Raw genomic sequence first — 27,089 nt, forward strand, 5'->3', positions numbered from 1 at the left:
CAAGGACAAGAAGCGAGCGCGAGAGAACAAAGAGGTGCCGCGGGCCAGCCTGCTTAGCTTCCAGGACGAGGAGGAGGGTGAGGATGGGGGTTGCCCGCCCGCGGGCACCGAGGCCGCGGGGCCTTTGGTTTGCTGCATGCAGGGATGGAAGGGATTCGGAGCCACTCAGCCCGCATCGCGTCTCCCCGTCGTCTGTGCACCCCTCCGTCCCCCGGGAGAACAGGGACCCTTGTTTTATTTATCTTTTTTAGGAGCAGGAGAACCCTTGGGGGCGCGGTGCGGGCGGCAGCGATTCACGGGCAGGGGGCAGCCGCCTTCAGCCCCACTCCTTTATCGGGCCTGACGCGGCTCCCGGGGGGCCTGCAAAGCTCCGAGCAGCGGGGTGATGTTCTGCGGGTTTCATTCCAGTTCGGCGGGGTGGATTGCCCCGCTTGGGTTGCTGTTTGGACGCGTGTTGTGCTCACTGTAGCTGGGTGGGTTGCTGATCAGGACGCAGGCTTTAGCCTGTCCTGGGTTTGTTGGGCAGCAGGTACTAGGGCCAGCAGCTGTGCAACGCCCCCTGCGCCCCCACCCCGGACCAGCAGTAATGGTTATGGGGCATCTTTCGTACGGCTTTGTGTCGAGGTTGTTTTTATCTGATGTGACTCATGTTCACAGGTCACGTTGGTCTCCTTGTTGTCGTAGCAAATTCCATGTGAAGCCACAGGTGTTTTGTTGTGGAGTTAGTTAATTTAGCCGTCCAAAAGTTTAGTAAATTAACCTTCACAAATAGTGGAAAAAGTGCTTGGGTGGTTTCTAGACCCCAACTTTTTGGAAGGTAGCATATTTGTGTTTGTATAGTGTTTCAGCTAATAATTTTGTGGGATTCCAACAGGTACTGCACTGATGAATTGGTTCATTCGCACTTAGATAATATGAATAAGGATAATAGTTATTACCTATTAAAAAAAATTATCCAAATCCCCTCTTCAAATTCCAGAGTTCATTGCATTCTAGAAGTTCAGGATGAATGAGGAGCTTATTTTTGTGATATCTGTTGTCAGCAGAAGAGTTAGTATACATTTTGAATTTTCTTACAAGGAATTATTTTGTAATCACTGGAATTCAGATTCTAAGAATAGTGCTTTGAAATCTTGCTAGAAATACTGGAAACAAGGAATGACACTATAGACTTTAAAACCCAAGTATTTCTGGATTTCATACATCAAAATTCGATTGTTTTTGTTGCCACCTAGTTCTGATTGCATGCCCTTTGGCAGGTTGTAATGCCGCAGGCAGTTGTGGTGGCAATACAACCAAAACCAGCCATCTCTTTACTCGTTAGTTGTGTATATGTGTACCGGTGAAAAGCCTATTGACCCAAAATGTTTGGGCTTTATGTAATTTTCTTCCAAATTTGTGGTCACAGTGAAGAATCAGCTGTGGGTTTTTTGTTGGTGTTGGGTTTTGTTTTTGTGTGTATTTTTTTTTTTTAAAGATTACTTTAGTCAGATACAAGCTGGCCGTATGTGGACAGTTTTGTATAACTTCTGCCTTGCTTTTCTGTGACCATTCTGTGAGCAGGATGAGTACACTTGAAAATGACATCAAAAAGATGAGGTAGACATGAGTCCACATGAAAGGGTATAGGACTGGTTTTGTTGCAACAGTGCAGATGTAAAGTCACGTTAAATTATGTTGTTAATGGCATTCATTAAGTTCTAGCTACAGACTTAAGAAAGTAAGTCTACTTCTTGGCAGGCCTGATGTAATGTTTTCCAACTTCTCTTTTAAAGAAACTGAAGAAGTTTTTAAAGTGAAGAAATCAAGTTACAGCAAAAAGATTGTAAAACAATTGAAGAAAGAATACAAAGAAGATCTTGAAAAATCAAAAGTTAGAACAGAGGTCAATTCTCCAACAGATGGTAACTGCAAAGTGAACTAACTTTTGTAATGCAAAAGATTAACTATTTTAAATACAAATTACTTGTTTGCAAGATGAATTGTTAGTCTTTTTAGAGGATTTAGCATTTAGAACTTGATGTAAAGTCTGCCTTAATTGTGTTCATTTGAACCTTACAAATGCTGGTCTGAAGCTGGTAGGCAATCCTTTGGTTCTTTCTTATGTAGGAATGACTGCAGAAGGATGAAGTTTCTTGGCTACCTATTCGGTTGTCGGTAGATCTCAGTAGTTTTTGTATTTCAGCTCTGTTTGTCAGATGAGTTTCTTCCTGTTGAGTTAGGAAGGAATCAAGTTAGTTTAGAACTGTACCTGGTGCTCATCTGACAACATGTCCTTGTAACTCCTCTTCTTGAAAAGGAAGATTTTTGGGATGAGCAGAGTGGTATTCTTTTGTTATTAAGTAAGTTACTCAACAGCTGCCTGATTCAGGTCTTGAGCTTTAGGGTAGTCTTTATGATTAACATGACAAGATGAAAGTGTTGGAGGAAAAGGATCTTTTAACAATGCATAGTCCTTCAGAGCTTGGACTAGATCCTGGGATTTCAATTTCATTGTACTTCTGCTATTGTTTTTTGAGAAGCTTATTGGTAAACTCCTTTTTGTTAGGTTTTTATGTAGAGTAATGATGTACAATGCTATGAATGCAAGCTGTGAGGCTTATGATCTGAAGATTGCAATGGTACAGCTGAAGCATATGAGAGTTGAACATGGTCCCATGCAGAAAATTTCCCTTTTAAAGTTACTGACGTTAGGCTTTTAAAAATCTTAAAGACTTTGAAAAGCTTTGTCTGCATTTAAAAAATAAAAAAATAAAAACAAACAAACAAACAACTGAAATTCTTTTTTATTGGAATCTTTAAGTTGCCTGTGCAGTGGTATGAGACATAAGCAAACCCAGAAATTAAAATTTCTGTGGCTAATGTTCAGGTGATGTGTGGAAACTGGATCTTAATTATTGCTTCTGTCACAAATATCCTTAAAAAATTGCATTTTGCACAAGGCTAGCATATGCTGATTTTCTGGGTGTCTGGTTTGCAGTCTGTAGTTGGGTTGGTTATAGTGCAAAGACCTGAAGGCTGCCACTGAGTCAGTAGTCTAGATTCCCTAACCAGATCTCTCAAAACTCAGTTATGTGCAGCTTCGACTGGATAGCTGGGTTTAGCATGTGGGGTTTTACATACAGATAAGGGCAGCAGGTACAAATAGTGTGTTACCCACCTAGTGTAGTGTAGTGTTGCACCCTGCCCAAGAGGCAAATGAAAGGGTTGTTCTGAAATGAGGCTGTTCTTGTGGAAACCTCTGGTGTAATACGGGCAATGCTTTCTGTTTACTTACATAAAAGGCTGTGTGAAGGTTGCACATATTCCATCTTAATTACTGAGTTCCCTCTAACTTTTTTAATGTTTGGCAATATGTAGAATGTTTAGTGGTTGTTGGGACACCTGCTTTGTCAAATTTTATTGTGAGAGCAGGTCAGTGACTTCACAGTTAGGAAGGTGTATTTTACTAGATCTCAAACAATAAGATTGTTGTTCAACTTTTAAATTTTTTGTCTGTTAGACCTTAAAAAAAAAAAAAAAAAAAAAAAACACCAAACTTTCAAGTGATATTCATAAAAAGGGTAAAACATGGTCTTTGTTGTCTTACCAGTTGAACCACCACTAGAAAAGACAGGGCAGATTAAGGATCTAGGTCAAGAAGATGGGACTGCAAACAGTGAGCATGGTGAAGAAGAAATGGAAGTTGAAAGTGAGAAGGAAGAAGAAAAACCAAAAGCTGGTGGGGCTTTTTCAAGTGCACTATCATCACTGAATGTTCTCCGCCCAGGTTGGTTCTTGTAATATGTCTGATACATTAACAAATAATTTAGCCAGCATTTACAGGAGGCTAAGTATTTGAGAGATTAGGAAGTATTTTCCAGCTATACATCAAGCATCTGAGAACTTGGGAAACTGCTATTTTCCAGAGCTGTTCATTTTTATGAGCCTTATGAGAGAAAATGTTTTACTACAGAACCAATTGTCTAGGTTGGAAAAGACCTTTAAGGTCATTGAGTCCAACCATGGAGTTAAACTATCAAGTACACTGCTAAACCATGACCCTAAGTACCATATTTACACTTCATCCTAATGTCAAAAGCTGGAATTTGTCTCTCAAAGTGATGACAGCCTGTAAGGAAATCTAGATTTGGAATAGATGACTTCACATGAATTTTAACTGCCTTCAGTTAAAATTCTGTCTCTAGTTTGAATGTCTCAGTTACAGGTCTGCAAGGTATCTCAAATATTTTCCCCATCTCATTTGTCTAATGCGGTTCTGGTCAGGCCCTGAGGCCAAAGAAATCAGTCTGAGATAGTATTTTTTTAAACTAGTTTACTGTTTGTTAGCTAACTTGTGGTAGCGTGCTCCCCAAATAGAAGATGGATGTCCTGGCTCCACAGATATGGCCATATTTAAAGGGAAAAAGAATTTCCTACCTGACTCCCAAATAATTTTTCCTTTTAGAGGAATTGCAAAATGGTGTGATATATATGTTGTTGCATCTCTAAAGATACTGCTGGCTTGAATAGTGTGTCTCAAGTCAGGCCCAAAGAGAAATTTAACCTTTTCTGCATTCCTAATCAAAATAGTGGTAAAAATTATTCAGATTTAAAGAAACTGATCTTGGGGGACCATTCTTTATATGACTTATAGAAGTTGCATGGATTTTGTGCTAGGGATTTTAGATTTCTTTAATTAGGTCAGCTTTTCTTGTTCACTCTTGATTGTCTGATCTTCTCCCATTAGCTTTGTCTGGTTTGGTGTCCTCTTAATGTCTGAGCTATCACCAGCTGTTGAAATGGCTGATGTTTTTCCCTCCCCCAAAGGAAGGAGAGGTGGGGGCAATATCAGGACAGGAAGTAACACAGTCAAGAACATCATTTTATTCCTCCTTTTGCAATAGTCAGCTCTTGTAAAGGGCCTCATCTTCATTAGGAATATTTCCCATAGGAACATCAGACTCCTGCTCTTTTATGGCACGTGAGCAGCTGGAAGCAGAGCCAGACTTTTTTTGGGCGAGATCCCAGCTTTGAGAGTTTCTGGTCAGAAAGTTTGCATGTGTAGCTTACAAGTTGGTTGCAAATGTTTCTGTGAGAATGGATTTTTTTTTTCTCCTCTCTTTTTTGTTTTGTTTTGCAAAGATGATTTGACAGGGTGGCAGAGATTAGTTAGAGGTCATAATTCCCTTTTTGTTGCAGCAGTTGTTTAATGGTGCAAACGTTTGTCTCTAGGAGAAATTCCAGATGCTGCTTTTATTCATGCCGCTAGGAAAAAGCGTCAAATGGCTCGTGAACTTGGAGACTTTACCCCTGTTGACAGTGAACCAGGTAAAGGCCGCCTTGTTCGAGAAGATGAAAATGATGCCAGTGATGATGAAGATGATGACGAGAAGAGGAGGATAGTTTTTACAGTGAAGGAAAAATCCCAAAGGCAAAAGATTGCTGAGGAAATAGGTAAAACCTTTTTAGAAGGACAGCTGATAAACATTCACACTGTTTTCACAAGTGCTCCCATTCAACACTTTCAAACAACACGTTTTTCAAACAGGCATGAATCTGGAGTATTCCATTTCAAAGGAAAAGTACTCCATAATGGAATCTGCTTATAAAATTTTGGGCACAAACTATGTTCTTGTGCTTAGAAGCACACAACTCTACTGAATCAGGTAGAAACATACACTAAGCCTTAAGTAGTATTGTTCTTGTGCTTTGTTTTTTAGGAAATATGTAGCTGTGAAAAGAAAAACATTCATTCTTTGGTATAACACTTCTTGCTGATGAGCAGGTAAAATTTGGAAAAGGAGAATGAGTGGCATAATAAAATAGTGAAGATTTTAACATTAGAGAGCCTTTCTAGCAGTTCATTGCAAATTTACCCATTGGATTTTTTTAAGTGGAACCTCTGTGGCAGTAATTCACAGGTTAGCATCCTTAATTCCTCATGAAGAGGGAAGAAGGATGTGCTGACATGTTCCCAGCGAAACATGGTGTCTCAGGTTTTTGAGCTTGTGGCCTTCACTGTGAATACATCATCTTCTTTTTGTTACCTGTCTGTTTCACCCATATTAAGGTATTGAGGGAAGTGATGATGAAGCACTGGTGTCAGGAGAGCAAGATGAAGAGCTCAGTAGATGGGAGCAAGAACAGATACGGAAAGGAATCAATATACCTCAGGCATGTATTTAGTTGTGAAATCTTTTTGGTTTGTTTCTGTATATATTAGCTAAATCTACTCAAGTTTGTAATGGTTTACAGGAGGCTATTTTATATGAGAAGTTCAGACTGTAACTTCTGATATTCTTTAAAGAGAAATGAGAGGACAGATTTTAAGTTTCAAGTGGTGTCCATTTCATTAGTCTTTCTGTTGTGGGCAGAAGCTCATTCTTTATGTTGCGGTTAACTAGCATTTATTTGCAGCCTAAGCCAGAACTAGAATAACTTGGAAGAGACCTCGTTTATTGTTTGGTTTGTAGAGTCTATGTAAGCAGCGTGTGTTTCTTTGTTATTTCTGTGTCTTGTGTTACAGCACAGAGTTGGAATTTGTAGCAGGTTGTGCCTGAATGTTGTCTGCGCATTTGTAGTGAAGTTGCCTCAGTTAGGAGGATAGGATTTTTAAAAAAAGTTCAGCAAAACCCCAACAAAACACAATAAGTACCTATATAATTTTGAAATGGTCTTAGGAAAATTTATTGTGGTGCTAAACATTTGGTTATTGTAGGAGTTAGAGGCTAATTAAAATTGTCAGTAAATAACATGTTATCGGTATAAATATTTAGAATGATGATGATACTAAGAGTCTATCCATTTATGAAGGTGCTTCTGGGGGAATTTTTCTCCCAACTTAGGTGTTGAAAGTTCTACACTTAAATCCACCTGATGATTACATTTTATAAATGTACCTGCCTACGTTTTTTTACTTTATAACATTTAGATATGAAAGAAAATAAGCTTCTTTCTTTGAAGTCTAATGTAGTACAATTGCATTTCCTCTTCGATCAGGTTCAACCAAGTCAGCCCGCTGAAGTGAATAATCTGTACTACCAGAACACTTACCAGACGCTGTCTTACGGCTCATCATATGGCATTCCGTACACTTACGCGGCGTATGGGTCATCGGAAACCAAGTCTCAAAAAACAGATAATACAGTTCCTTTCAAAACTCCCAGTAATGAGATGACTCCTGTTACTATTGATTTGGTAAAGAAACAGCTTAAAGACAGGTAGGACAGACCGTCTTTTTAGACTTAGACCTGTCCCCTAGCTTTCGGTTCCTCAGGCATCTTTTAGTCTCGGTGAGCAAACACAGAGTTTCATCGCTGGAAAAGTACTGACTGGTGCACCCATTTAAAAAAAAAAAGCAAACAAAAATAAAGCTCAAAGTGAAGATGACATTGACACTTTGTTCGAAAATCTTCTTGGATTGCTTCTGTGGAAGTGAAGCTTTAAATATGAGGCCGTTGATCTTGTTGAAGACAGGTCTGAGTTGCATCTTCTGGACACTACACAGGCTTATAGTCAAGAATTAAAAGGCCAGTGAGGTGTTTAGCTTGTCAAGTTACATTATTTTAAACTGTGAGTTAAGAGTTTTTCCCATAAGTAGATAAAGAATTTAAACTTTAGCGTATACAGGCTTTTTTTTTTTTTGTTTAAACACTGTAATCTGCTTGTCAGGTACGCAAAAGGTCCTACTGAATGAACAACCCCAGTTGCAGTGAGAAATCACTTGTAGTGAACAGCTTGCACTTTGTATGTCTTCAGAATTGGTTTGTATGCCCCTGGAAGTGCTACAGCCTTTGAACAGTGAATGTACAAGCTATAGTTCTTCCCCACCCCCTAAAACCTTGCCTCACAGTTTTACTTTAGGGCCAGTCTTGCACTATTCTAAGTGCTATCAACTCCTGTGAAAATCTGTGGGAGTGGGCAGTGCAATGCACTCGGCATAGTCTAGCAAGTCAGTTTAAACCATTATCTTTGCTGTTTATGTAGACAGGAGAGGAAGTGACAAATGAAAGAGAGTACATCTTTGCAGTATTTCCCGTATATAGGCTTGGTACTTGCTCTGTCTGTTTAATATCTCAACGCTCTGAAATATACAGACTTTTGGATGTAAATTTGCTATTTATCCGTTGCCCTTCAGGTTGGACTCTATGAAAGAATTGCACAAAGCTAATCGGCAGCAATATGAGAAACATCAGCAAAGCCGAGAGGACTCTACCAAGGCAATTGAAAGATTAGAAGGGTCTTCTGGGGGTATTGGTGAACAGTATAAGTTTTTGCAAGAAATGCGAGGGTATGTCCAAGACTTGCTTGAGTGTTTCAGTGAAAAGGTAAGGATGCAAAACCATTCATCTTTTTACAAAAAAAAAAAAAAAAAAATAGGGACTCTTAGTACATGCCAAACACCACGTCTCCCTCTGTTTTTGAAAAATGTCCCCTGAGAACTTGTTCTTCTAAAGGTTTGGTTATTCAGTAGTTGAAAAGAACTTCTTGTCATGCTAAGTTGATTATCAGAAGCCTCTTTCACAGTGCAAGAGATCACTGACTTTAGATTGTATAGAAACACTTTTAGATTGTCTTTAGGATTTTGGTAGATATTCTGGCATTTCAACTTTACTCAGATGCTGCTTTTTACTTGTGTTGGGTATCAACAAAAATCAGGGCTGGATTGCAACATTTCTAGTTTCTGGAATGCTTTATGAACACAGTAACAAAGACTTGTATTTTGTGTGTTCTTACAAACTCCCTCCTGCCAGGCAATTTCACATACTTGGTAGTGCTCTAGTGTCTGAAGGAGAAAAGTTTTAAAAATAGTGTAGCTGGTTTGAAGACACCCAAACTTAAAAATACACTTCTTTCTTGTAGTGTGATACTCTTTTATATGTCTAACTTAAAAACTTAGTCTTTCTGTCTTACATTACTCATTATGCTTTAATTACTTTCTTTGCTGTAATATAACAGAAGCTCCTGTGTAATATATGTATATGCACACAGGAGCTGTAAAATTCAATTAGCAGTACGTAGGCTGTTTCATTATTGTCTTATGACTTGAATACAATAGCACAGTATCTTCTTAATGTGTTAGCTGTCAGAATTATTCAAGTAGTTGAAGCTCCTGCTTTCCTAGCTTGTTAGGTATGGGAGAGGAATGTAAAAGCATTCTGGTTGCTAAATGGTTAGACATCAATTGTCCAGCATTAGTGGTACTGGGAGAGTCCCATCTTCAATCCTGTAAATTGTAGAATAGCTATGTTGTGAACAAAGTCAGGAAGTGTGGACCAGTTAATTCATCAGCTGACTGGTCAGTTACAATAGATACTGTTCACTGAAGAAAGCAGTATTTCTGAATCTGTATTTGCATGAGCTCTTGAGGGTAGTAAGAGGTGCTTTCTTTCCTTGGAAGCTCTGTCAGTGCCAGACAGTGTCTGGATGCCTAAATTCCTGCTCAGGATAAGTTTTTATGTTTCTCTAATAAATTTGTATTTAAGAAGGCAAGTTAAATACCTGAATCTTTATTAAGCATTTGCTTTTTAAAGACCTCTTGTTAAATTTATTTTGTGACAACTGTAAGCTGTGTCTGGAGGTTCTCTTCAATAGCCCATGCTGTCTTGTTCAAATATTTTCTTTAAACAAATTGGTTTATAATGCACTGTTCTGTATACAAACCAAGCCTTTCAGTCTCCCATATTTTCTATAAACTGGGAAAACTTGCTGTTAAGTGAGAGTGTAACCATTTCAGTTCAGTCTGTAGGAAGGTTATTGATCTGTCTAGCTATCCTAATAAATAAATCCAGCCACTGTACAGCAAACGAGCTGTAGCAGACAGACATGTTAAAGTTGTACCATATACCTTTGCTTTAATGGTAGTTGGTCTTCTAAGGATTCTACACGTGGACAGCTTCCTCTCCATACCCTACCTGCCATGCCAGGCAATTGAACTTTTAAGATGTGATTTTTATCGTCTGCTTCTTAGGGTCATTCAGAGAGTTTTGCTGTTTTCATTTGGAGACTGCTGCAGAACCTGTGTGTATAGTGAGTTGCAAAATTAAGAGGTGACTTGGTCAGTTTAACAGGAGTATTCCATTTATTATGGTGTCCTGTATATTCCTCAGTTCTTTGGCTGGATAATCCATAATTCTGGAATTCGGTGCTTTCAGCATGATAAAAGTACTGTCAAATTAAACTGTAGCTTAAGGACACCGCAAGTTTTTCTAAGAAGGATGTGGGTCAGTAAAACAAATAAAATCAGTGTCAGTTTCTCTTTATATGAAATAATGAAATGCAGCCAGACAAATTCTTATCCTTGAGTGTAGAGATAAATTGCCTTCAGCTTTTTTGTAGAACCTGTGGCCCTGACTACTTCATATTTAAAGTGCGTGTATGTTCATAATATAACGTATCTAGTTATGGTTACGATATACAAAAGCATATAATATGTGTGTCCATATGTGTAAGAACAGTACTGTGTGTATATGTGTGTACATACGCATATCTGAACACATACTGAGTGCTTGTAAAGCTAGGTCCCTTCCTGTACTCTTAAATATGATGCTTTGATGCTTCCTCTTTTATTAGGGCTAGTCATGGTTATTAATCAAATTCACATTGGTACTGACTAACAGGTTCACAATATACTTACCCACTCCAGAGGAGTCCCTTCCCCTAAAGTTTTCTTGTATATTTGTTCACTTAGTTTTAGAGAGCACAACACATCATCATAAGTCAGACTTCCTCCTACCGCCTTGTTTCTGCACCTATTCACCATGTCCAACCCTTCATGACCCCCAGCCAAGCAAAACCATTGTTTGTATTCCATTTTGAAGAGATTCTGAATGTTAGAAATGCTTTGCTCATTGGTAACATGCATTGGAGAGTATAATGAGGCAGCTATTATGCAGATTTTAGAAACAAGTAATAGAAATGTCAAATTCTGTAGGATTTCAGGCCCTATAAATGATAAGACTAATTGAGCGTAAGATGCTTGCATGAATTCCTTCATAAGTAATGGTTGTCAAAATTATGCCTTCCAAGAAGGCTAGAAAGAGGTAATGGTGTCTTTACATTTTGAGTGTAGGAATCTGCAAGGGATATAAAAAGTTTAAATTGGTCTGAGCATATCTTTGGCAACAGAGTTAGATGAACTATTATTTTACCTGCAAATGCAAATTATCAAAACACATGGCATGTGTCAGAGTGGGACTGTAGGTTTTAAGTTAGAATTTAAACTATTGACTAAACAGAACTTGGTGGATAAGAGCTGTAACTTTACAGTAGTCAGTGCAACTCTGTCACTCATCAACCACAGTATTGATTATAGAAGAGTAACAGCTTCTAAGTCTTTTGCACTTTAAAGTGGATTCATATATCTGAATACATAGCTGGTTTTTTTAATCCTGAGACAATTACAGAAAGAACCTGCAAGGTTCCTGTGAAAAATTTTCATTTCACTTCTCAATTTCAGAATACCCTTTAAATGTGTAAGAGAAGAAGCTGTATTTTCTATGGTAAACGGCAGTAAACCTCGTATTTCTTAAATTACTATTTCTGCTTTCAAAATCATCTTAAATTCTGAATATATGTTTTCAGTGCTGGGATATTTCCTCCTCCTATTTCTCTCTACTCTGTTTTCTCCAAAACAACAGTTGATGTATTTTGGGTTGGTGCAGAGTTGCTTTTGCTTCAATCCCTGTAGCCACTGTGCACCACAAAGAGCTAGTGGTTTTTTTTCTGCTTAATATTTCCTCTGTTTTGTGTCATTCTCAGCTGAAATGGCTCTGTGTACCTATAATCTTATATTTTATTGGAGGACATTCTTTAATAGCTGCTGAGTCACATTCTAAATTACGTCAGGAAACAATTTCGTATTTTATCTTTTGTTTTGAAATAAATCTAATCCTGGATGATAGGCAGCAGTGAAATGCTTGAGGTAAAAGTCTGGAGGACTGTGGACTAAACATATGTCTTGGAGGTAAGGAGGACATAGCTTAAGTGTCCATACCAAAAGGACTTGCCTTTCTGAATTAAGAGGTTGTGAAGAGTTCTGGTTTGTATTTGAATATTTATAGTAATCTAATTTTAACCTGTCCCGGGAAATTAATTTTTGCAAACGCGAACAGTGAATCTGCTATTTAATTTCAGGAAATTCCTAGCTGTTATAATCTATTTTTGTTATAGTTGCTACTGATACTTAGTCCACTGACAAAAGCCTAAAAATTAAAGTGGCAGGTCTGATCTGACTTAAGCCGGTATCGTTCTAATATACTTTATATATTATATACTTTGTGCTTAACTTGCACAAATTGCACAATTTTTAATTATAAGCAAAAGTAACATTTTACTGATTTGAAATACCTGTTGGCTTGTGTAGTGTTTTATTACATTTAAGTAATAATATTTCAGTATACATTAACAAATGTTATGTCAAAACAGTATATACTGGCTTCAGGAGGTTGGATTCATGCTTTATTTTTTCACTCTTTAGAGTCAGGTTGTTTTCTTGTTAGTATAGAGGAGTACTACATTGTTTAAAGATAGAGAGGGAACAGTGAGGTCCAAGAATTGTAAGGACTGTAACACAGTGTGTAATGCTTTTAGGTAAGAAAATGAGTACTTGAAATAACATTTCACACTAAAATGCTTGTCTCACTGTGTAGCCTCACCTCAGTCAAGAGAAGCTGCTTTCAGAATGCTATTGCTACAGGTGAAGGCTGCCAGCGTTGCTAAATGCATGCCTTTTCTCCACACTGAAATAGTTACTGGCCCAAATGATACAAACGGGTAAAAAAGGAACAGTTTGCTGCTAGAAGTACAGTGAAGGCGTTATGCTTCGGAATAGTATGGCACCCCAGAAACTAAGCACCTAGAGGATTTGATGTTACGTAGTGTGTTGTATTTTTACAGGTGCCCCTGATTAATGAGCTTGAGTCTGCAATGCACCAGCTGTACAAACAGCGAGCTTCCCGCCTTGTCCAAAGACGACAAGATGATATTAAAGATGAATCTTCGGAGTTTTCAAGCCATTCAAGTCAGTCCATCTTGAAGGTTTTTATTATTCATTAAACAACCTTGTTTACTTAGTATGGCTTAATTTTGAATGTAAATGTATGAATTATGACTGTTTTAAAGTTTTTCGTTACTCTTGAGATAGGTAGAAGGAAGTTTAGATAAAAGTTCTCTAATTCATTTTGATTTAAAATCAAAGCCACTCTAACTCTGACTTCATCTCTACTTTCTGTTGCTCCTAACTATATTTTCTCTTTCCTAGCACTGAAAATGTGTGCATGATAACAGTGGTGGTAGTGGTAGCATGTGAATCCTGATTTTCCTCTTGTGTCATAATTTTTTTTTTTTAACCTTGAATCTATAAATTTCTTGTAACGTGTAGAATTAACTCTGTACAAAGCCATGGAGCCCTGGGCTAGAATTGGCTTCTGTCTAATCCTCTATTTTGTAGACAACGTAACTATTTCATTTCAGACACTTAACTGGTAAAGCTAAAAACTGGAAGCCGCTTGTGCCATTGTTAGAAACCAGACTAATACAAAATGGCCCTTTATGAAATTAATCTTAAAATTGGCCGGTTAAAATACATTCTTACTGTGACTGTGTGGATGGGGAATCCTCACTGAGAAGTTTTCTTCTGGTGATTACTTTTCAGTATGTAAAACTCTACAAAAGTATAAATGTTGGATGAAAAAGTGGGTTCATTGGAGGAGGTTTTATTCAGCATGTTGAACAAATAGCATTACTAAAAATAGTAATCTTTTTGCTTTGCAGAGCTTCCCATTTTTAAAAATGGCTTTCTCCTCTGTCCTGTTGCTGACCTAAAACCCTATAGTTAAAAGTCATTTCCTATTCTGTCATGGTGTGTCCAGAGGTCAAATTTCGTTAATACCATTAGATACAACTTATTGAGGGTGATAAAGTGTTAGGGTGTCAGAGTTGGTCATCCCTTTTCAGAGTGGCTAGTGTATATATTCCCTTTAGGGACTTTATTTGGAGCCCCAGCATCACATGCAGGTCTTGCAGTTTTATCATGAAAATACCATAGTGAGAACCAGAAACCTAATGTACTAGAAATGTATTTCCTAAAAGATGCTTAGAATGGATTAATTTGGACTGGGATTCAATGGTGGGATGGGAATCCATTGTCAAGGCTGGATTTTGAAGAGAGATCTTTCTTAGTATCTGGGCGTCTTGAGAAGGAATTTCATGGTATCTAGAAATAGTTAATTCCATTCCTCAAATTATCACAGAAACCAGGAATTCGTGCCAGCTTTTGATTAGATGGGTTGCAGACATAGACAATTTGCTTTTCTTCATACAGTGTCAGAACACTAAAGAGTTAGAAGTGAATTTGACTTTGTCTGCCAACTTTTGTTTTACGTCGGCGTGAAGACAAGTAGCTCGGCTTCAAATCCTACTTAAAAAAATTGGACAAATGACGGCTTCATCTGTATGTTAAGGCTTTTAGTAGTTCTCGTATAGAATTGAGATATGGACATAGATAATCATTAATATTTTTAATGATGGATTTGCAAATAGATTTAATTAGAACATGTACATTTACTCCTGAAATTTGGGTAGGCTTTTGTTGAGATTTTGATCTTTATATTTTAGTGGATGGACTTGAGCACTGCCTAACAATCAATCAATTTTTTAAAATTTACCTGAAAAAGATGAACTGGAAAGACTTTGGGGTCTGCTTGCAGGTTGCTGAGCAGCTTCACTGGTTAGCTGTGTTGTTTTCTATAATTAGGAACACTTATAATGAATCACAGCTAAAAGAGGAGGGAAGACAATTTCTTTTCATGTAGATTCTGACGCATTTTAAACTTTAGGCAATCTAAAGCATATAAACTTTAGGCAATCTAAAACATATAAACTTAGAAAATACTGTGACTGGAACTCTGAAATATCATATATTCCTGCTCTGGCGACTCTTCTCTGCCTTTCTTTTTGTTCATTTTCTTTTGAAAAGATACGTGGTGAACGTGTTTAAGGAACACTTTGTCTTGGAACATTCAATTTAAGCAATTTCTGTTAAAACTCTTGACTTTTATACAATTGGACAGGGGTATCAGAAGTACAAGAGTGAAGTATGGTGAAAACTATTTGATATTTAAGTGAAGATTTTTCTGCACTCCACTGCTTCCTCTTTTAACCTCTCCACTTGCGAATTCAGGCTTCTGGGTGCATCTTTTGAAAACTTTGACTTTCTGTTTCCAATTACACTTAGTTGAAAGTCAGTAAAAGCCTCTTATGAAACTGCCTACAACATGTGTATGTAATTGTAGATAAGCATTTTAATTTTTGTCAATGTAATTTTACAGATAAAGCACTGATGGCACCAAATCTTGAATCTTTTGGCCGAGACAGAGCGATCTATCAAGAGCAAGTAAAGCGTCGGACTGCAGAAAGAGAGGCTAGAAGGTAAAGTACTGGAATTTGTTGTCCATTAAATCTTTGCCTGCTTGCAGAATATAATTGTCCTGTGTGACATACCAACGTAAGTAGCAGTGTTTGCTTCCTTCCTGCAAAGGGAAGAAAACACTTACATCGGTATGCTGGCTGGGGGTATTCTTATGTCCTAACTTACCATGCAGGTGTACAGAACAAGTCACCATTGCATGATACTGATTTGAAATCACTAAAAGGAAGAACAGTAAACTCATTTCATGTCTGTGTTGTTTCTGCTGATGTATCTTCCTTTGCTTTTTTGAGGCAGCAACATAGTAGAATATTTGAGGTGGTAACATAGTGAAAGTTTTTTTCAACATGGATTTCCTTCCATTAAAAATTACAGCAAGCTTAGATGGGTCTGTTCATTGTCTAGCGGAGAGAAAACAGTAATAGCTGGTTTACGCTGTCGATCCTCTCCAGAGCTCGCCGTAGACAAGCAAGAGAGCAAACTGGGAAGATGGCAGATCATCTGGAAGGCCTTTCCAGCGACGATGAGGAGACTTCAACGGATATTACCAACTTCAACATGGAGCGAGGTTAGAAAGCTACTGAAGCTTCATGTAACAAAATACAGAAAATTAGGCAGGGGAAAAAATGGCAAATCCATCAAAATACAGCCCTCTGTGTATATTTCACCATATTCTGGAGAAACTTTAGGAACTGTTCCTTGCTGGATCATCAAAGTGACCAAACCAGTCTCTTTCAACAACCTGTTGTGAAGCTTGCCGATAACTAAATACGCCGTTCTTAGTGAGGTTCTTTTTATTAATTTAAACATTCTTTTGCTGGCAAGCATCAAGGGTTTGTACCTTCAGTGAAATGCTAAGTATTCTTTCTAATTTGTGATGTAGTTTATCATTCTTCCAATATCTGTTTGTTTTGCTTATGAAATTCTGGACCATTTTTTTGTTTGATATGAAGTATTTCTTGGAGTTTTGTGAAAGCATCTAGAAATGCAATGACAAAAGTTTTGTAGGCTCTTGTTACAGCCTGGCAAATCTTGCAGATGACAGAAAGGAATGTTCAGCGCAAACATTGCAGAAAGCCCTCGTACTGACTTGATTTGAAATCCACCTGCAGTTTTATGATAGCTTGGTCAAAGTAACCATTATTAGGCAATTATGCATAACCCTAATTACACAGTAAATGAGGTTGCAAGTTAAGCTAATGGCTTGTAAGCAATGGGAGAACTGCAAGAGACCTGAGATTTAAGGGAAGTGTGGATAGTTTGTTGGAATGGTCATCTATTACAGCAGCAGTTAAAAGGCAAACAATTACAGTGGTTACTGTGAAACCAGTAGCCAAGAAAGTAAAACATCACAGTATGAGAGGTAGGGGTCATGAAATGAAGGGATAGAATAGATTTAAAGTAAACAAGTCACCTCCCACAGAGAGTGTAATAAAAATGCTGGAGTCTTTGCTCTAAGTGCTTGTGGAGGCCTGAAGTAAGAACATATTTAAAAAAGCAGTTGGATAATTCAGAAAATGCACTTTCCACACCTTTAGTTGCTGGTTGACTTACTAAAACTGTGGATGCAGGGAGAATTCTCTGTTAAACAGAGCAACTGTTGAGGGTTGTTAGGTGCTACGATTAACTTTGGTAAATGAAATGTTCTAGATTAGTGGATCAGTATGGCCTAATTGCTATTTGAGTAAGCATAGTATACCTAAAGCACCTTTTTTTTTTTTTTTTTTTTTTTTTTTTTTTTTTTTTTTTTTTTTTTTTTTTTTTTTTTTTTTTTTTTTTTTTTTTTTTTTTTTTTTTTTTTTTTTTTTTTTTTTTTTTTTTTTTTTTTTTTTTTATCATTTGTAGCTCTCATTTAAGTCCAGAATCAGCTCTGAGTTACATGGAACAGAGGGATGCACTTTGGACCTGCTCACTTTATTTATAGCATCTCTTCATGATCCCAGTGTGGAAAGTGTTTCTATGATGTAATCTTATGTTCCCTCAGCACTGTCTCTACATGCTGTGTGCAGTAGTTATGCTGGTTGTGCACAGGTTACTGCTGTAACCAAACTTTTAAAACTCTGGCTGCAGCAAAAATGACTGGTTAAAATGAAACTAACCCTGGGAATTAGAACAGATGAAGGGAAAACAATGTATAGAGAAAATGGTTTGGACTGCACAGAATACTGGTACTGTGAAGACAAAAAAAAAGGAGGTCTAAGGAAGGTGCTATGGGATTGTAATGGTTGCCCAGTGCTAACAGCCACGTTGCATACGACAGTTTAGCATGGTGTCTGCCAGGACCCACTCTGTCCAAAGTGCTAATTCTGTTGGCTTATGAGATGTTCTCCTGTACTTGCACTTGGATGAGCAAAGTTGTAGAATAATTTGGATTGAAATAATTTGGGTTGGAATGGAGATCATCTGTTCCGGACTCTAATGCAGAGCAACTCCAGCTTTGAAGTAAAGATCCACACTGAGTACAGCCTGATACCAGTCCAGTGTCTGGTAGCTGAAAATCATTGTATGAAATGCTTAAAACAAGACCTGTGATAAAACAATATGTCAGAGAGTACTCATGTCCTTATTGCTTTGTATATTTGAGGCAGAAGTGACAGAACCTTTGAAGGTAGTGGTTTTTTGGTTCTATTTATAGGAGTTAGCTTTTGCCAGCAAGCTTCAAAGTCTGCCTTGAAGGAGGTATTACAGGGAATAGGTGAATAACTTACTGCTCTTTTTCTCCCTCACCAGATCGTATATTGAAAGAATCCAGCAAAGTTTTCGAAGATGTTTTGGAAAGCTTTTACTCAATTGATTGTATTAAGTCACAGTTTGAAGCTTGGCGCTCAAAGTACTTTGCTTCTTATAAGGATGCTTATATTGGCCTCTGTTTACCCAAGCTGTTTAACCCTTTAATCAGACTTCAGCTGCTTATCTGGACTCCTTTAGAGGTAAGGTCCTCTGCAAGCAACTTCTTTGTAAGCTTCTGAATAGCGGTTCTTTCATACTTGTGCAGAGCAAAGTAAGTTGCATGTTTGCTGTGTGCTCCTTCTAAGTGCATGTTCTAGACATGAAGTTTAAAATGGGCACATCTCTTAGGGTGAAGTTTTCTGGGACGTTTCTGAACTGTTGTCTTTTGGATTCCCAGCAGGCCAGAGTTCAATTCAGCACATGCCAGTACCTTCTCAGTGATACAGACCAAAAAGCCAAACAGCTTCTTAAATAATACATTTAGGTTTTAAAATACTTAAGATAAAATTGTGATTCTAGAGGTGTTGTTTCTTCAGAAGTGTGGAACCAAGAAGCCTGCTTTTCTGTTGACTTAAAACTATGTCTCTATGTCTCTACCTTATACTTTTTTTTTTTTTTTTTTTCTCCCTCTCACCCACACTTTCATACCCTGTAGAACTCTAGCTGGCAATTTCCAAGTATTCGTCATAGTGCCCATTGCCCAGGTATTAGGTAGGGAACATGGGAAGAGGAGGGCAACATTGTTGCTGCCCAGTATCACTGGTTCATCGTCTGGCCTGCGTGTCTGCTGACATGAGTAGCTGTCAGGACAAACAGTTCAGGGAACTTTTTAACCTTTACTCTCTAATTACTACCAGTGATAGCTCTTGAAACTTATTTCTTCTGCAGGCAGGTACTTACTTTCACAGTAGTGGTAGGAACTTTTTTTTTCTGCCATGTTGGTTTTTATTGGGGAATGGGAACGGATCAAGGCACAAGTGCAGTTGCATAAGCTTGGGTTCTTTCTTTTTAGGAAGATAGGCTAATAAGGCAGATTGTCTTCTTCCATTTCACAACTTAACTCATCTACAGCACCGTCTGCAGATGTGTCAGCCTATCTCACAAATGGTTGAATCTCTCCTGTTTTCACAAGTGTGTTTTTTCTGAACTATGAAGAGAATACTTGTAGAAGGGGATATTCTGTCACCACCACTCTGATTGCAGGGGAAGGGAAGCTAGTCTTCTTCAGGGAGCATTCAGAGTCTTTAACTTTAATAAATGAGGGGAAAATCTATGAAAAGTGTCCTTACTAAATTTAAAACTGTTTTTGTACATTCTCCTTTTCCCATGTGCTATTTCTGTGTGAGTTCTCAGGCTGGCAGAAAAAAAAAAGCTCATGTTAGTTGGAGACATTTTACAGAATTCTCAAATCTAATAATTTTTGTTCCTCCATGTTACTAGCCTGTTAAGTATTTAAGTTAGAAAAATTACAAGGCGTTCATAAAACGAGGTTTTCAATCCAGAAAGCATAATTTTATAATGCAGCACAAATGAACTATAGTTCTTACTTTTACCCTAATCAGTGGGCTTTTATTTGACTCATGTGCAATTAAAAGTTAAAATCTGTAGGGCCATGGCTTCCAAAAAAAAAAAAAAAGGCAGTCTCACTTCCACCATTTTCACTTTTTTTTAGATCCTAGGGATTGTGTGATTGTAGAGTGAGTTGATTGATTTAGCTGGTTTATGGAAAATTGACCTTGCTCCCCATCCGCGCTCAGGTTTTGGTTGGGTTGGGTTGTCCATATACACTAACGTGACCTATTGATGGCAACATTAGTAGTGTCCAGGCAAAGGAGCAGAACATTTTCTTCACTTCTCAGGTATCAGACATGCCTGTGTTTCTGAAGGAAGCAGTGTCACTGCTTCAGAAGTATTGGAGCCAAAGCAGGTGAAGTAATTTGCCCATCCTTGTGTCAGATTAAGAGACTATTTGGTCTTGAGGCACTGTATCTCTTTTTTTAAAAAATATTATTTTCTGTGCAGATAGGCACCTGACATGTTGGCAGAAAGGACTAGATTTTCATGTTATTATTGTGTTCATTTGCTGCTTACCCAGCCTGCTTAGCACACTTGATAAACTCTTTTAAAGTAATTTTGTTATGTGTTGTGAGTGTATCATACTTGCATATGTAATACTGTATTTTTACTTTTTTTTTTTTTTTTTTAATGTCTCGACTTCAAATCTGTTTAGTAATCTAACTTTTAAATCTTTTTTTTTTTTTGTTAGGGCAAGTGTCGAGATTTTGAGACTATGTTGTGGTTTGAATCATTACTGTTTTATGGCTGTGAAGAACAGGAGCAAGTGAAAGATGATGCTGATATTTCACTATTGCCTACCATTGTAGAGAGAGTTGTTCTTCCTAAATTAACAGGTACAGTTTTGGAAAGGAAAGGGAGGGAAAAGGGGTGTCTGTGGAAGCTGATGCTTGTCTGTGCTTTCAGATTTCACTGTTCTGTAAAGTATTGCCTGCCTTAGTACATGTATTTCAGTATTTGCAAAACAGAGTAATTCTTTCTCACAGTGATTTCTGAAAATATATGGGATCCTTTTTCTACAACACAAACATCTCGAATGGTAGCACTTGTGCAGAAACTAGTGGATGGATATCCCACAGTGGTGAATGCAGAAAACAAAAATACACAGGTAAGTTGTTTTTTCTTCAATATCTTTAAGTTAAGGAACTTGAATATATTTTCATATGCTGCATTGAAGAAGACAAGATGCTTAGTGAGGAAGAAGGAGAATTTTGAAATTGCTCGATGCTCTGCAGTCTAAGTACAGTGTCAAGTATGGTGATAAATTAGCAGGAGGAACTTCATGAAGTCTCCTCAAAATAGATGGTAGAGATGAGGAGATACCAAATATACTAAGACTTGTTGGTCTGCCCTTTTCCTTTCAGGGTCAGCCACAAATAGTCAGGCTTCTCTTTTTTTAGAGCTTTGTGACCTTTTGAAATGTTATTTGACTTTTTAAATTTTTGAAGTTTGATTGTTTTACTTATATCCTGTGAATACAAGAACTAGTGTCAGGAGTTTGGGTGCTGTAACTAATGCAATGTATTATTTGCTTTTAGAATAATGGGAGATGGGCCTAAGTGCCCATGTATGGGCAAGTTAGCAGAAGATTAAAAATTACGTAAGCCCTGACTTCACAGAAACTAATTGTGTAGCCAGACTTAACCATAAAGTAATTCCATTGCCTTTGAGTTTTATTGAAAGCATCAAATTTCAGCTCTGCTAATGATTTTAGGCTTCTCTGAGACTTTTTGTGTGCTTAAGTGTGTATGCCTTTCAATGTTAGGGTTACAAATGTTCTTTGTTTTGAAAATCAGTTTCAGACTGGTTAACTGCTAAGCAGTGCTTTGGACACTTCTTAAAAAAAATAATTATCTGTTTCAGATGCTTTTAAAGGCATTGTTGCTAAGAATGAGGAGAACACTAGATGATGATGTATTCATGCCCTTATATCCAAAAAAGTAAGTTTGCTTTCAACTGTGGTGTTAGACCTTTATTGGCAAGTTGGTGTATTCTGTCCACAGTTAACAGGGTTTTTTTCCCCAGTATGGTTCCGTGCCTGGATACAGGAGATCTTTCGTTGTTATGCTGTGAGGATTTAGCAAAGACAAGCAGGATGGAAGGGAATATTTGTAGAAATTAACTGTGTGTGGGAAGGAGGAAGCCAGCAAACTCCAGACAGAGGTGGTCTTGGTTGCTCATTAAAGAAATCTCTTACTTTCCAGCATCTTAGAAAACAAGAACTCTGGTCCATATTTGTTTTTCCAACGTCAGTTTTGGTCCTCTGTTAAGGTAAGTCAGTAAATACATCAGTAAATCTCTGGTCTAGACAGTGTAGCAATAAAATCCTCTTCAAATTCTTGGAAAACCATAGATGAAAAGTGCTTTAACTTAATTTAAAAGAACTCTGTTAGGATTCTTGGTCTTTGACAATGCGCTGTGCCCTCTTGAAAAGATTGCCAAGTTGAAACACTATGTGTGTTTACTTAGCATAATCAACTCCATTTTCTTATAGTCATTGTGCTTGTCAGAATAAAATACATTGCTTTTATTTCACTTACATGAGAATGAGAGAGCGCTTGGTTTGTAATTTTTTATATATTAGAAATTTATATAATTGGTGTGAGAATCTCCGTGAGGTTCCAACTGCTATTGGAAGCTCGCTGCTATTTGCAAAGTGTAAGAGCAGTTTAATCTTAGTTTAATTGAAATTGTAAAGAGTGCGAAAGGAAAAGTCTGTGTGTGGAATGTGTAATATAGTTAGCAAAGGTCTGTAAGAAGCTATGACTGGTGTAGTTTATTTCCAATAAAAGGCTGTGAAGAAAATTTAACTCCCAACTAAACAGAGAAGTAAAATATGAGACCTGTGTTGGTTGAGCTGCTGATCTCCATGATCATGCAATCAGAACTCTTATCTGGAATTGTCTATTTAAACTGCAGCAGAGAGGGAGGCTCTGTTCTTGAATAGGTTTGCAATCACTTCATTAGCTTAAAGTATTTGACGCTGAGTTCTTCCACTTTGTGTATTTTTCCCTCTAGACAGCATGTAAGAAATTTACTTTTATTTCAAAGCTGATGTATTAAAATGCTGTGGTTAAAAGTGAAACAGATTAGTTATTTAGGGCTTGTGTCTTTTTTGAGAGCGAAATTACCTCCTTCTGGTAACATCTCAGGGCCTGGGTGTTTAGAAGCGTGCGTGCCATTACCACTGTTTTATTTTAGGGAAGCATTAAAAATACATCTCTCTTGTGCAAGCGAGTCAGCTATAGCATCACAGACGAGCAGAAATAGAAGCTGGGAGGCAAGTGCTCATTCAGTGTTTCCTGATGCTCTGCATCAACAGCAGAACTGCTGGCTGCGTGCACTTGTGCAAGGCTGGCAGCCGCTCTCCGCAGCCATACGCCGGTGGGGAGTAGCAGCTGTACCCTTGGTCTCAGGATTCCCTGTGCTGTGGAAATAAGGGCACGCTGACAGCAAGAGGGCTTAAGACTTATATTTTTCTGATTTCTTATGCAGAACATGAGTAAAGTTGAGGTGGTGGTGGTGGTTGTATGAGAATCCATAACGTTCTGTCCTAGTACATTATGAATACTGAATAGGTTTGAAGCTAACAGAAGGCATATTTCCAGTGCTTATCTTGGCCGTGCTGTTGCATTTGGAGAGGCTTTAGAGTGTTTGATCAACTTCCTGGTTTCAGTACACTTTAAAATACATAATTTTCCCTGTGTTGTATTTTCAGTTATTAGGAAACTTTCTCCAATGGTATGGAATCCTCTCAAACAAAACTCTCCAGGAACTGTCAATAGATGGTCTGCTAAATAGATACATTCTTATGGCTTTTCAAAATTCCGAGTATGGAGAGGACAGCATTAAGAAAGCTCAAAGTGTAAGTAAACTCAAGCAATGTTTACAATGGATTGTAATTCACAAATTTCAGCTGAAGGAAAAATGTAGTTAAATACTTGGTTACCTATGAAATCTTGGCTTTGATATCTAGAAGTTGTAATGACAGTAAAAAATGTGTATTTTTTAAAAAATATCTAAATTAAAGAAAGATCCTTATCTGTCTTGTACTTGTAGATAGTTTAAGTATTAGTATAGATTTCAGTGTTTTACTGCTTGAATTTTGGATTTATTACATTTCTTTGGTTGGTTTCTCACAGCTTCATTCAGTTGAGCCTTGTCACTGCAATCTTACCTAGCAGAGAAATGATGTTAGCTGTTACCTGGCAAATGATGCTAGATAGCTTTTAAAATTTTGTTGCATTGAGTTTAACTTTTTTTTTCCTGTTATGTCTAGGTAATTGCTTGCTTTCCTAAACAGTGGTTCACTAATCTAAAAGGAGACAAGACGATTTCTCAGCTAGAAAACTTCTGTAGATACCTTGTCCATCTGGCCGATACAATTTATAGAAACAGCATTGGTTGCTCTGATGTAGAGAAAAGAAACGCCAGGTATCTTATTTTGAGTGAACACAGTTGCAATCTTTGTGCTTTCTGTTATTTCTTTGTGCTTCCTGCATACAAACATAGGCAGCAGCATGGACAGGGTTACTCATCTTTTGAAGCTTCCTTCATTTCAAATTTTTGAAATGTTACGCTATGTTAGGTGGGGAGATTTTTCAGGTGTTTGAAAACAGCAGTAGCTGGAAGTCTTTAAATGTTCATAATATATTTTGCACTACTGCTTAGTGTCACTGGCAGTGGCTAATTTTGTAGTTGCTGGGTTTGGATTGTTTCAGCTTGTGAGCCTGTTGCCAATTGCTGCATAACGGCTTCTAAAGTACAAACTGTGCTTTTGCGCAGGGTACAGAAGTTCTGACTTTACACAACCAACTCTATGAACCAATTTCCCCTGAGACAGAAGAGTCATTTTACCTCTATCTGATAAGTAGCATAATTAAAAGCTTGTATTTAGATGCATAAATATTACAAATGGCCAAGTAGCCTGAAATGCTATGGGTGTATTGTTTTAAGCAATGGTAAGCTTAAAATATAGTTGCACTGATAGGCAGGAATATAACAAGACTGGAAGATTGTTCATTCCTGTGCTGTTGCATGAGAAGGAGAGGTTTCGAGGTCAATAGTTCTGTTGTTCCAGCAAACCTGAAACTCGGAAAGATGAACCCCCTTGCTACCTGCATTAGTCAGTCTTGATAGCTGAACTTGCTCGAGCCATTGTTACTCTTCAATTATTGAGGCTCTCAGGGGGTTAGAGCCTTCTGCCTTTTTTATCATACAGCACTGAAAGACAGACAGAAATTTCACTTAAACCAGAGCAGAAAAATCTTGTTTCAGAGTTGACTTTTTCTATGTCAACTTTTTTCCAGTTACCATGTCAGTTATTAGACACTTTTCTATCTTTAGAGTCACTTTTGGCTGCGCTATATGAATCCTCAACTTTCCAGAAAACACCAAGCTTTGTGACACACTGGGTTGTGTTCAAACAATTTTTTTTTTATCTGCTTCCGGGTTATGCCTCAGAACATTCTGTCCAAAGTATAATAGTAGCATCACATGCCAACTAAAGTTTCGTCGTGATTCAAATTCAAAATAGACTTGTTACTCCACCTTTTCTAAACCAAAAATGCCTAGCCTAGCATGATGCTGGAATTGAAATGAAGGAGTGGAGAGAGAACCTAGTAGGAATTAAACTTTCTCAGTAACCTGTTTCTAAACTTGAAAGAACTTGCTTTACTAGCTGAAATGATAACTTTGGTAAAACAAGAGAAACACTGAATTCATCCTTTTTTTTTTTTTTTTTTTTCCCCTTGGTAAGTTCTAATTTAATTTCTATCTTCTGTCTCCCACTTTTTCCCAACATTAACAAATATGTTGCTGTTGCCCCCATTAAGCAGACAAAATAAATCTGCAGGAGAAATATTACTTTTTATAACTGAACTAGTACAGTTGTTTGAAACAAAAATACACTTCCCTCTCAGCAGAAATTTGATGTATCTCATGTCTGTGCTAGTTTTCCAAAAGTTGGATGGTGTTTCACAGATCAGCTAGGTTAATTTTTAAGATTAATTTTTAACTTCTCTTAGCAGTTTGTTCAGTCTAAGCTTCCTAGATTGACTCAAATGGTAATGCAGCTCATTGGTGGCAAGCGTCGTAGCTTTTTAAGGCATACATTAAAGCGTACTTGGTGCCTTTTTTCTTTTTTGGGTTAAACATTAGTTGCCAAGAGAGCTGTGACTCATTGCACAATACCAGAAATAATCCAAGACTTTTTCTTGAGATTATGCCACATGTAGTATTAAACAACATTTTATGATTAATTCCTACTCCCAAAATAAATTTTTCCATTTCAGTACAAAGCTGATAGCCAACTGATTCTGTCACGCTAAGCAAGTGGAGAAAAAGATGATGTGAAGTTACCTGAAACTTTTGTTATATGGATTCATAATGTAGCCTTTGAAATATTAATAACTTGTGCATTGTTGCTACATCCCTGTATTGACATCTCCTTCCTCTTTTAGGGAGCACATAAAGCAGATCATAAAGCTCCTAGCAAGCATCCGAGCACTGGATCATGCTGTGACAGTTGCAAATGATCACAATGTAAAGGAGTTAAAGATTTTAATAGAAGTAAAATAGACTTTTCTGAAAACTCATTTTGAGCTTTAAAACCATTCCTGATGTGTAATTTATGTACATATGTAAAGTTTCTTAAACTGTAAAGTATTGATCTTTGTTTTAATACAAAGTGCATTCTTACATACAGCATCCTTAAATATAAATAAAAAAAATTACTTCTTTGAAAACAAAAATGGAATCCCAAGATTGTCATCTTTCCAGAAATCAAATTTTCCTTAAAGTTTCTCAAAATCTTCTTTACAAAAATACTTTGTACCCATGATTAGTAGTGATCTCATCTTGTTAATTGTTCCATGGTTAACTGGAATGTGTATAGTATATTGTGTAATACAATGTATGCATATATTTATACCACCATGTTGCTTTCACACTGGATATAGAGATCTTGTACTGTTGGAATAAGCTTTTCATTTGCAAAAAAATACTTATTTTGACAAAAAAATGATCATATTATTGGTCAAAAGGGCTGGCAAAACATTCAAATGTATGAAAATCATTTTAGCTACCGTAGAGGCACTTTCAAATGGAACCTGACCTTTAAAAAGCAGCTGTGCTGCACTCAGATTGGAATAGCTAAAAAAATATTTGCATTCAGAACATGGAATTCCTAAGACTGTTCATAGAAACAAAACAGAAAGGAAAATCCAAATCAGTACTTAATATTTTATTATTTTGTTTTAGATACAGGTATACAATGAGAACTTGTGATTATTGTGCAAGTATACATGACAGCACTTCCCCAAACACTTCATTTCTATAGGGGTAATGATTTACCCAGGAACTCTGGACCCTTGTT

General features: G+C 37.4%; 1 protein-coding gene across 1 annotated transcript; it reads left to right on the top strand.

Annotated features, from left to right (window-relative positions):
• Nucleotides 1–4: 4 nt before the first annotated feature.
• On the top strand, nucleotides 5–26,847 carry PAXBP1 (PAX3 and PAX7 binding protein 1; the record flags this gene model as incomplete). The annotated part of the gene is made up of 18 exons (XM_008943804.1): nucleotides 5–77; nucleotides 1,776–1,904; nucleotides 3,593–3,769; nucleotides 5,215–5,436; nucleotides 6,053–6,156; nucleotides 6,982–7,202; nucleotides 8,120–8,309; nucleotides 12,880–13,003; nucleotides 15,312–15,411; nucleotides 15,862–15,977; nucleotides 18,140–18,339; nucleotides 20,406–20,550; nucleotides 20,701–20,822; nucleotides 21,578–21,654; nucleotides 21,919–21,985; nucleotides 23,433–23,579; nucleotides 23,994–24,148; nucleotides 26,176–26,847. Coding segments are annotated over 18 exons (2,487 nt in total), but the record flags the coding sequence as incomplete, so codon positions are not given.
• Nucleotides 26,848–27,089: the final 242 nt, after the last annotated feature.

This window comes from Merops nubicus, unplaced genomic scaffold (genome assembly GCF_000691845.1).
Source record: "Merops nubicus isolate BGI_N331 unplaced genomic scaffold, ASM69184v1 scaffold7347, whole genome shotgun sequence".
Taxonomy (NCBI): Eukaryota; Metazoa; Chordata; class Aves; order Coraciiformes; family Meropidae; genus Merops; species Merops nubicus.